We start from the raw sequence: 11,026 nt of genomic DNA, 5'->3' as shown, positions 1-11,026 counted from the left end.
CGGTATCCGCATGGCTCAGATGGACCCTGGTGCTAATCAATGGCTTTCACAGGAAGCTTAACGCGCCGTGGCTGCATGCTGAGCAGCCTTCCAGGGGCCTGCCGTGGCTTTCTTCCCTCCCCCTTAACAAACAGCTTTGTGCGTTTAGGGTTGGGGTTTTTTGTAAATAAAGTCTAACACATTTAATCATCTTTTCATAAGCTGTCAGCTTGCCGCATTCGAAAGTAGAGCACTGCGTGCTCTACCCTGTCTCCGAGCAGCAAAGCCACCGTGCCTGGCAAAATCCTGCTCTGGTGCATGCACGAGAGAGCTTGGAGGCTGTGGACTTCTCTCAAAGTCTGGAGTGATACCAAGAATCAGTTTTTAAAAGTCACGGATTTTTGATTTAAGATAAAACTTTGCAGAAAATCCTTGTTCCCATTGTTCCCATGTTTCATAACTTGGCTCCGCACAGCAAGACTGGAAAACCCTCCAGATACACCAAAAGCAGAGTGGAGGTGGTCGTAGGAAAATGCACGCAGGAAGGCTCCTGTCCCTTCACCCTGTGTACGGCTTGGGCGCGCGCCAGCCAGTTCTCCAAAGTGATGGGGAGAAGGGGTCCAGGGGTCAGAGCCAGGGTGGGCACAGCAAGCTGGAGAAACCGGGGGCACTTCATTGCACCCCTCACTGGGGTGGAAAGCAGAGAATGACGAGCCTAAGGTCACTGGAGGAGTGCAGGTGGTGGAAAAGGGCATGGACGCAGGGAGAGAGAAGGGAGCAGCTGCCCGTGTGTGGGTTTTCGGGGTGATGGAGAGGAGGTAGCCGGGGTGCGTGTGTGTTGTCCTCCTGCCCTCCTGTGCACGCAGGGTGGGTGACGCTGGGGCACCTCCTTGCTGAAGCTGTCTCCTGCAGTGTTTTTTTGTGGGCTACGCATCCTGAAGAAGAACTTCCCTTCTTACTGTAATTTTTGAGACCTTCCTGGTTTCTTCTCCCATTCCTCTCCATGCACCTGGCCAAGTCCGGGAGGGGCAGCCTGAGGCTGCCCTTGCCATCATCCCCTGGAATACTTCCAGGCCATTACTTTGCCCTGCCCGTGCTTCATGGAGCCACTCTTCCTGCAGACCTGCTGACATTTGCTGGGCTATTTCTGTTGAGAACGAGAGCGTTTGTGTCTCCCTGTCCAAAATAAATGAAGGGCTGGGGGCTCTAAGTGGATCTTGAAGGGATCCCTAGGTTTCCCGGGAAGGATGCCTGTGGGAAGGGTCCTTTCCCAGGAAGACCTTCCCAAGCGACCAGGGACGTCTCATGAGTTTAATGCTGGAGGTTAATAATAATCGCACCAGGCAGCACATCATTGCCCCCGTATCTGGTTGAGAGATTTACAACTGAAACTCGTGGCGGAGGAAGAAATTGCCTCAATCACTTGGAGTAATGGCACATGGAGAGGCACTTGGGCGTGACTGCTATTTAACACGGGAGCCCAGCTTGGCTTCATTTAACGTGCTGGTTCCTTTCTAATAAACACGTTACACTACAAGGTGGGGATTAAGATCAGAAAAGTAAATAAATTGGAAACTGATGGGGAGAGATGGGAGGGAAATGGAAGGTACTGGGGGAGAGTGATGAATGACTAACTCCCGTGCCAGGGTGTGGGGAAACGACCCTGAAGGCCATGGCTGTGGCTTCCGAGCATCGGTTCGGCATCTCCACGGGCTTCACCCTGGGGGGTGCCGGTGCTGGGCAGCCCTGCCACTGCCCCTGCTCTGCCAGGTACCTCCCCACGGGGCTGCCAGGCCGGCAGCGTGCCTGCAGCTCTGACGCCTGAACCTGGGAGATGGTTTTCCCTCCCTTCTCAGGGGCACTGAGGCAAGTCGCTACTTCGGCTTCTTCTCTTTGGCTTGCAAATGCGTCCAGATCAGTTCTTTCCGTTCTGGATCGAGGCACCCAATGTAAGCAAGGTCACAGGCGCCCTGGCCAAGACTTTGCAGGGAAGAGTTTGCGCTTCTTTAGTATTTCCCCCATGCAGCATTGGCGGGGGGAAAGGGAGTTGATGCTCGAGGTCACGGATGAGGATTTTTGGCTTTTTCCCATTCTACGCGTGTTATGATCGCTCTGCCACTCTTGCCAGCCAGAAGTCCTACAGCTCTGTGTGCACACAGGCATGCAGAGGACTGCAAGAGTTTGGGAGGAAAGGGGGCTCGAGTAGGGGCAGAACTGGGTGGGGAGAAAGACCTCCACGGTGCTTTGGTGCAGCCCGCTGGGAAACAGAAGGGGGTGAGGGAAGTAGTCCCTGAGTGACGGGGCATCCCTTTGGTTTTGTCTGAGAGACGTGGCTCATGGGAAGATGCTCTGGCCAGAGTTGTCTAACCAGCTCTTCCATCTTGTTTTGCCTCTAAAAGCAAAACCACCTTCAAATCGAAAGCCTCTGCTGCCCACGGGGGTCTCCAAAAGCACCAGCACGTTCAGCCTGCGACACCAGCATGGAGTGAGTCTGGGGAGGGATTTGGGCATGCCACGTTTCCTGGCTCAGGGTCGACAGGCCAGTCAGTACCTTTTGGGAAAGGCAGCTGCGGGAAGTCAGTCTATTAAACAACTCAGTAGCTTTTACTATATGTGTTAGAGGAGCAACAAAAAGTGCAACGCACCAGTTGACGGGAAGGACTGGGGGGTTAATTTTCAGGATGCTGCCTGGGAATTTAGCCGTGGGATTTCCATTATTGCTAATGGGACTCATGCAGCTTAATTTCATGCGAGCTACACTAAAAACATACCCCTAACTGTCTGCAAAATTTCAGTCCTGAAATCAAGCCTTTTAAAAGTTAGAGGAGGGTAAACAAACACCTGAAACCACACCGTCTCACTGCTTCCCCCCCCCACCTCTTTGGTCGTTCAGATCTAAAAGTCTAGCAGGGGGAGGAATGCGAGTTTCAGGCAATCGGGGGAAAAAACATACCGCAGGCACATTGGGCCGCCTGCACTCCCCGCTTTCACCAATTAAAATGGCAGAGTTATAACCCCTGAAAAAATAGGGGTGGCTGATGCCTTACTCTTAAGTATACTACCGCGAACACGGCATTATCATACTCGTCTAATAACCCAAGCAGCACCGCCTTTCATTGCGAGGCCTCCGTTATTAGGCTGTTCTCGTTAAACGACTGCTATCATCTGGTCCCAAAGTACATTAAATCCCATTATAATTATAAACACACTTCCCCATAACGTTCTCCTTAGATTACATTTGCGCTGCTTTACCCCAAGGGTATCTTTGTACTAATACCGTCCGTATTTGTTGTTTTAACTGACGACGCCGGGCCCTGCGCTGGCTGTGGTGTGCGAGGAGGGAAGGAGATGTCTGCGCGGGCTGCTGCCTGGCCGTCCCCCGGGGATGACATGGGTGTCCCGACATGCTGAGTGCGGGTACCACTGGGGTGCCGGAGTGCACAGGTAGTTGCAGCTGAGGATGCTGGGCACCCTCAGGACGAGGGGAGCAGCGTGCTCAGCTGAGGATGCTGGGCACCCTCAGGACGAGGGGAGCAGCGTGCTCAGCTGAGGATGCTGGGCACCCTCAGGACGAGGGGAGCAGCGTGCTCAGCTGAGGATGCTGGGCACCCTCAGGACGAGGGGAGCAGCGTGCTCAGCTGAGGATGCTGGGCGCCCTCAGGACGAGGGGGAGCAGCGTGCTCAGCTGAGGATGCTGGGCACCCTCAGGACGAGGGGAGCAGCGTGCTCAGCTGAGGATGCTGGGCACCCTCAGGACGAGGGGAGCAGTGTGCTCAGCTGAGGATGCTGGGCACCCTCAGGACGAGGGGAGCAGTGTGCTCAGCTGAGGATGCTGGGCACCCTCAGGACGAGGGGAGCAGTGTGCTCAGCTGAGGATGCTGGGCACCCTCAGGACGAGGGGAGCAGCGTGCTCAGCTGAGGATGCTGGGCGCCCTCAGGACGAGGGGAGCAGCGTGCTCAGCTGAGGATGCTGGGCACCCTCAGGACGAGGGGAGCAGCGTGCTCGGCACGGGGTGCCACGTGGCCCACGCTCCACCGTTGCCTTTTTTCTGTGGCTGTCAGTGACCGAGCTGCTGGCATCGCCGCGCTGGCCCCCGTCACCCACCCTGGGGCGCGGGGACCCCTGCACGGGTGGTGCCAGTATGGGCTGTGGCGGCTTCGTGGGGGCAATGCGTGCTCGGCGAGCCACCGCCACCCGCCGCCCGCCTTGAGTTTGGGCTTTTCAGGGTGAATTTTCCCTTCTCCTCCTCCAGCCGGGGGCTCGGTCCTGCGGTGCGGAGGGCGTTAAGGCGGGGGTCCCCCCCGGGGGGCCGCCGCGCACTACGCACAGGGACACGGCGGTGGCTTTGTCTCGGTGGGGGTGCGGGGCCCGCGCCGTCCCTCGGTGCCGCCCCCCCCCCCCGGTGGCCGCCCCCCCCGCGGCGCCCGGCTCCTCCATGTTTGCTGCCGGCAGCGCTGTCCAGCCGCCGGCGGGGGCCCGCCGGGGCGCCCCGCAAGGTGCCGGGGCGGGGGCCGGGGGGGGGGGGCGCCCGCGCTCAGGCTGGCGCGGGCGGCGGCGGCGGCGGCGGGGGGGGCGCGGGGGGGCGCCTGACGTGGGCGCGGGGCGGCCCGTGGGCCGGCGCCGCGGTGATTTTGCTGCGCGGCGCGGCGAGCGGCGGCGGCGGCGATGAGAGCGGGCAGTGCGAACTGCCGGAGCAGCCGCCGGCCGCCGTGAGTGCGGGCGGGGGGAGGCGGGGGGGGGGCGCGGGGGGGGGGGGGCTGCGCCGGGCCCCCTCCCCACCCACCCGTAACCACCACCTCGCCCCGGGTCCCCCCCGTCCCGGCCCGCCGGGCCGGGAGCTGCGCCGGCTCCCGCCGTGCACCTGATGGGGCTGCGCTGCCCGACGGAGCCCCGCGGGGCGGGACGGGAGCGGGACCGGGAGCGGGAGGCGGCGGCGGGGGAGGGGGACGCGCCCCCTTCCCCGGGCGGCAGCGGCGGGGACGCCACTTCGGCGCAGAAACTTTTCGGCGAGTCGCCGCCGGGCTGCGGGCTAACCTCCCCCTTCTCTCCTCACCTCGCCCCCCCTTTCTCTCCCTTCTCCCCCCCCCTCCTTCTCCCCCCCCTTCTCTCCCTTCTCCCCCCCCTTCTCTCCCTTCTCCCCCCCCTTCTCTCCCTTCTCCCCCCCCCCCTCCCTTCTCCCCCCCTTCTCTCCCCCCCCCTTCTCTCCCCCCCCCTTCTCTCCCCCCCCTTCTCCCCCCCCCTTCTCCCCACCCCTTCTCCCCCCACCCCTTCTCCCCCCACCCCTTCTCCCCCCCACCCCTTCTCCCCCCACCCCTTCTCCCCCCACCCCTTCTCCCCCCACCCCTTTCTCCCCCCACCCCTTCTCCCCCCACCCCTTCTCCCCCCACCCCTTCTCCCCCCCCACCCCTTCTCCCCCCACCCCTTCTCCCCCCACCCCTTCTCCCCCCACCCCCTTCGCCCCCCACCCCTTCTCCCCCCTTTCTCCCTCCCTTCTCCCCCCCTTCTCCCCCCCCCTGTCTCTCCCCCTTCTCCCCCCCCTTTCACTCCCCCTTCTCCCCCCCTTTCTCTCCCCCTTCTCCCCCCTTTCTCTCCCCCTTCTCCCCCCCTTTCTCTCCCTTCTCCCCCCCTTTCTCCCCCTTCTCCCCCCCTTTCTCTCTCTCCCTTCTCCCCCCCTTCTCTCTCCCCCTTCTCCCCCCCATTCTCTCGCCCTTCTCCCCCCCTTTCTCTCTCCCCCTTCTCCCCCCCTTTCTCTCTCCCTTCTCCCCCCCCCCTTTCTCTCTCCCTTCTCCCCCCCCTTTCTCTCTCCCTTCTCCCCCCCCTTCTCTCTCCCGTCTCCCCCCCCTTTCTCTCTCCCTTCTCCCCCCCTTTCTCTCTCTCCCTTCTCCCCCCCCTTTCTCTCTCTCCCTTCTCCCCCCCTTCTCTCTCTCCCTTCTCCCCCCCTTTCTCTCTCTCCCTTCTCCCCCCCTTTCTCTCTCTCCCTTCTCCCCCCCTTTCTCTCTCTCCCTTCTCCCCCCCTTTCTCTCTCTCCCTTCTCCCCCCCTTTCTCTCTCTCCCTTCTCCCCCCCTTCTCTCTCTCCCTTCTCCCCCCCCCTTCTCTCTCTCCCTTCTCCCCCCCTTCTCTCTCTCCCTTCTCCCCCCCTTTCTCTCTCTCCCTTCTCCCCCCCTTTCTCTCTCTCCCTTCTCCCCCCCCTTTCTCTCTCTCCCTTCTCCCCCCCATTCTCTCCCCCTTCTCCCCCCCTTCTCTCTCTCCCTTCTCCCCCCCCTTCTCTCTCTCCCTTCTCCCCCCCCCTCTCTCTCTCCCTTCTCCCCCCCCCTTCTCTCTCTCCCTTCTCCCCCCCCCACTCCTCTCCGCTCCTCTCCCCACTCCGCCTTTTGTTTTCGCAGATAGTCGGCACACAAAGCTAGTCCCAGATTTGAGCGACGGCGAGGCACCCTGATGAGTGAGCCTCGGGAGCGCAATGGATTTGACTAAGATGGGCATGATCCAGCTGCAGAACCCCTGCCACCCCACCGGGCTGCTGCACAAAGCCAACCAGATGCGCCTGGCGGGGACACTGTGCGACGTGGTCATCATGGTGGACAGCCAGGAGTTCCATGCTCACCGGACAGTGCTGGCCTGCACCAGCAAGATGTTTGAGATCCTCTTCCACCGCAACAGCCAGCATTATACCCTGGACTTCCTCTCGCCAAAGACGTTCCAGCAGATCCTGGAGTACGCATACACCGCCACACTGCAGGCCAAGGTCGAAGACTTGGATGACCTGCTCTACGCTGCCGAGATCTTGGAAATTGAGTACCTGGAGGAGCAGTGCCTGAAGATCCTGGAGACCATCCAGGCCTCTGAGGACAACGATGCCGAGGTCACCATGGCCGATGGAGGCACTGCTGCTGCCACCGAGGAAGAGGAGGAGAGGAAGTCAAGGTACATCAAGGGCCTCTTCGTCTCCAAGCCTGCTGGCGAGGAGAGCGGCTACACTGGTACAGCTGGCCAGAGCCTGCCAGCGGCCCCGGCGGAACAGAGCGCCTCCGCTTCCTTTGGCCCCCTCTCCGCCATGAGCCCCACCAAGGCAGCAGTGGACAGCTTGATGACCATTGGGCAGTCGCTGCTGCAGGGCACCCTGCCGCCCACCACCTCTGAGGACTCACGCCCTGCTGCTGCCACCCGCCGCCCCCCCAGCCTCACGGAGGTCAAAACTGAAGTGATGCAGGTGGACGAGGCTTCCAGCCATGACAGCCCTCGGATGGCCGAGCCCGGTGCCTCCAGCGGGGAGAAGCCTGATGAGAAGGGCAAGGAAGGGCCCGGCACCCCAACCCGCGGTAGTGTCATCACCAGCGCCCGTGAACTGCACTACGCCCGCGAGGAGGGTGCCGATCTGCCCGCCGAGCCCAGCCAGGGGCTGCCACTGGGGCCGGAGCCCTCCGCCGCCACCCAGGGCGAGAAGCCCCTGGGCATCTACTCCCTGCTGCCCAACCACAAGACTGAGCCGGTGCTCGGCGTGCCGCCCTCCGTGGCGTCTGCCCTGCACGTGCAGCCGGCCTTGGCTGTCTCCATGGACTTCAGCGCCTACGGGGGGCTGCTGCCCCAGGGCTTCATCCAGCGGGAGCTGTTCAGCAAGCTGGGGGAGCTGGCGGCCGGCATGAAGACGGAGAGCAGGGCCCTGGGTGAGCAGTGCAGCGTGTGCGGGGCAGAGCTGCCGGACAACGAGACCCTCGAGCAGCACAGGTGAGTGTGGAAGCCGCAACGCTGCGTGCTGCACCAGCCGGGGGATTTCGGCGTCTGACCAGGCGTCGCGCGTGCTGCTGCCAAGTTCCCGCCGCGTACCCTGAAAGTGGGCCGTGGGGCTGCGTGCTTGGAGGGACAGCTGTTGCAACTTTCCCAGGTCTGGCAGCCATGCCAGAAGGTTCCTTCCAGCGAGCGCCGGCTGGGGAGGACAGCCTGGATGGGGCTTGGCTGTAGGTGTTTCCTGCTAGCACAAACCCCTCAGCTTTCCTTGGCCGGCAGCCGCCAAACGGCTCCCAGCCACTAGCCATTGCGCTTAGGGATCTACGTGTAAAGAGACGCTGCGGGGTCAGGCAGCCCTCGCCCATCCTCTGCCCACAACCGATTCCTCCCATGCCAGCACCCAGGCACATCCGTGTGGGGTGAGGAGGTGGGGGGGGACCCCTGCACCCGGCTGCAGTGATGACATGTGGGGTCGTTGCGTGCAGTGCCTTGCCAGCCCGGTAGTTTTACACCGCTCAGCCTTTTGAAAGATTTGCACCGTGTGTGAAGTAGCGTGTAGGTCGGGCTGTGGGGTGAGCACAGGGGAGTGGTGCTGCCTCAGGGATGTGGGTTCTGGGTCAAACCTCCAGCCGCTGACATTTTGGGGCTCCCCTACTTGGGATGGGGGGTGGAATCTTTGTGCTCATGCTGAGCCCCGCAACTCGGAGACCTGCTGCGGGGTGGGAGCGTGGTGGTGGTTATCAGCACGTGACTTGGGTGCTCCCCCTGCTCTCTGCTTCTCGCTCATGGGGACCAAAGCTTGTTCCCCATGTTTGGCCAGGGAACGGAACCACGTTGGCCAGGGAACAGAACTGCACCTGAGCTGGCGTGGCTGGTCAGCCCCTCTGGTGCTGGGTGTGCTTCAGCGAGCGCCATGCAGCGCTGGCCCCGGTGCAGCTGCAGCCCCACAGCAGGACAGCAGCGGCCTGGCAGAAGGCAGTGCCGGCGCAGTGCCAGAGCCACTCGCAGCCTCCCTGGGCTGTGCACCCCGTCAAGATATTTTTTTAATGAATCAACAGGTTAATTAGTCCCGATGCACATAACGCGCTCCAGAGCCAGTGGCCGCGCTGGCACGCGCCTGTGGCAGGGGAGCTGGTGCTGCCGGCATGCTCTCTGCCTGCGGGGGCTGCCGCCCGCAAGCGGTGCGGGATGCACCGGCATCGGGTGCCGGAGCGGCGGCAACTCCCCACACGTTCAGCCCGCGATCGTTTCCAGTGCGGGGCGGCAGCCGCTGCTCTGGCGTTCTTGGCTCCGTCGGCGCTGGCAGCATCACCTCTTGCTCTGGCCGGTGACTCGGGGCTGCCACACAGAGCCTGCCGAGAGCAGCCCTCGCCTCTCCGAGGGCTCCCCTGGTCCTGTGCTGGGTGCATGGCCGCTTTCTGCTTTGTTCCCCGGGCTCACGAGCGGGAGAGCAGGGGCTTTGCGTTCTCCCCCCTGCCCGGAGCTGCCTCGGCGCAGCTCTTCCCTGCCAGCGCGGTGATGCAGACTGAACGTCATGGGGGGAGAGCTGCAGTGAGGCTCTGAGAGAATCTTAACGTGCCTTTCTGCCACGGTCTCCAGCATCTCCCTCTCCCCACCCGAGCCCAAGAGCGGCGACGGATGCGGTTGTGAGGGAGGGCAATGCTTGGGCTGCTGCTCCACTGGTGGGGGGTCTGTCCCGAGGCAGGGTGGGCGGGAGGTGGGGGGGCCTGGCCCGCCTGTCCAGTGCAGCCTGTATTTCACGGCACCTTTTGGGACTTGGCTTGTTTTGACAGCCATGCCGTGTCAGTAGCTTATTTATTAATTATTCACGATCCTTATCAGGAGGCTGTGTATGTGCCCTGCTCCAGTAGACTGGAGGGTCTGAGCGGAGCAGGGAGCTGAGCGCCGTCCCCTGTGAGCGGAGCCTCGCAGGCAGTTGCTTAAGCCAGCCCCAAACTCTGCTTGTCTGTTCTTGCTTTCAGGCAGATTACCTGGCGCTGGCAAACTTTGCAGGGCGAGCCAAATCCTTTGAGCCGTTTTTAAACTGATCTGTAAGACCATCCGTGTTGAAAGGCATTGGGCAACAGTCCAATGAGCTTACCCCACTACCACCCCCAAAAGTCTAAATCCAAGGCTTTTTTTGTGTAGAGGGGGTCTCATGTGGCTTTTTCAGTGTTTGCTTTCTAATATCTTGTGAAAATTAACATTTTTGGGAGGATTTGTGGGATCCCATTGTATTCATGGAGCTGTTAAACAGCATCTATGCTAGATTGGGGTCTGTAACTCCCTTGCTGGAGCGGTTCTGCTGGCAGTGGCAGCTGCACCGCACCGGCTACGGGGCCCCTCTTCGCTCCAGTGCCTGACAGAGAGGTGGTCTGGGGGGATCTGCACTCAGTGCCGAGGTCCCGGCACGACCTCCCCAAGCTGGCTGACGGTGAGGGCAGGATGTGCCGAGGGCACGGTGATGACGCTCCTCGACTGGCGGCTTTCGCTGACCTCTTTCTGCTGTGCATTTGCTGCTGAGGTTTTGCTTTCTGAGCCCAAAGTGAGCGAGGAGGTGCTCAGAGCAGAGTTGCTCCCAGCTGCAGCGAGCTGGGGGCTGGCTGCCAGAGGGGGGTACCTCACCATAACACGGGATGCTTGCCGATAGCGTTGGTGCGCCGAGCCCCAGCAGGTGACGGACAGAGCCCAAGCCCATCCAGAGCCGTCACGACTCTTTCTGCGAGGAGCTGAACGAGCCAGCGTGTGCCGTGCCTGTTTACATCACACAGGCGAGCGCATACATACACATATGGTGGATGTGTTTGTTTACACACGCACACATGCCTATATCAGTATAAATATATATGTTTATACTCTCAGAGCCTTCTGAGTGGCGTTCCCCTCTTCATCAGTGTGGGAAACGCAGGCAGGGAAAAGGAGAGCAGAGGGCCAGGCTTCAGCAGGCGCGTGGTGGGGGCCGCTTGCCCCAGGTGGTGGAGGGTGCCCGAGGGATGGCCGCCTGCCCCGGCCCGTGCAGGAGCGCAGCTCCATGGCCGCCCTCGGCCTCGTGGCAGCGCCGCCTGCGCCGGGTCGTAACGCAGCCAAGCCAAGAGCACCAAGCTGTGACCTTTTGCTGGCCAAGCGGCTGCAAGCCTCGGCACTGGCTCTGATCAGGGGTTTTGAGTCTCTGAACCTGCCGGCTGCTGCGCAATCCATTTTTTTTTTTTTTTTTTCCTTTACCAAGCTTATGATTTTGACTAATTGAGTCTATATGGAGTTGGTGACTCTTTAATTTTTTTATAAAAGATTTCCTCCTAGGTTCAGCAAAGTTCAAACTTAAT

The 11,026-nt window shown here is 61.4% G+C and overlaps 1 protein-coding gene across 2 annotated transcripts in view; it reads left to right on the top strand.

The window, feature by feature from the left end:
- The first annotated feature begins 4,585 nt into the window (after positions 1-4,585).
- The window catches only part of ZBTB16 (zinc finger and BTB domain containing 16), a 65,333-nt gene continuing 58,892 nt past the window's right edge, over positions 4,586-11,026 (top strand). Inside the window, exons 1-2 of one of the 2 annotated variants that reach the window (XM_040616071.1) lie at positions 4,586-4,689; positions 6,369-7,703. In XM_040616071.1, the coding sequence (XP_040472005.1) occupies positions 6,439-7,703 (1,265 nt within the window). In that variant the 5' untranslated portion in view covers positions 4,586-4,689; positions 6,369-6,438. Of the gene's footprint in view, positions 4,690-6,364; positions 7,704-11,026 lie in introns of both variants that reach the window. The other variant, XM_040616070.1, reaches the window with a different exon arrangement.

Source organism: Falco naumanni, chromosome 16 (genome assembly GCF_017639655.2).
Source record: "Falco naumanni isolate bFalNau1 chromosome 16, bFalNau1.pat, whole genome shotgun sequence".
Taxonomy (NCBI): Eukaryota; Metazoa; Chordata; class Aves; order Falconiformes; family Falconidae; genus Falco; species Falco naumanni.
The sequence above is the reverse complement of the archived record's forward strand: the minus strand, read 5'-3'. Positions and strand labels throughout refer to the sequence as shown.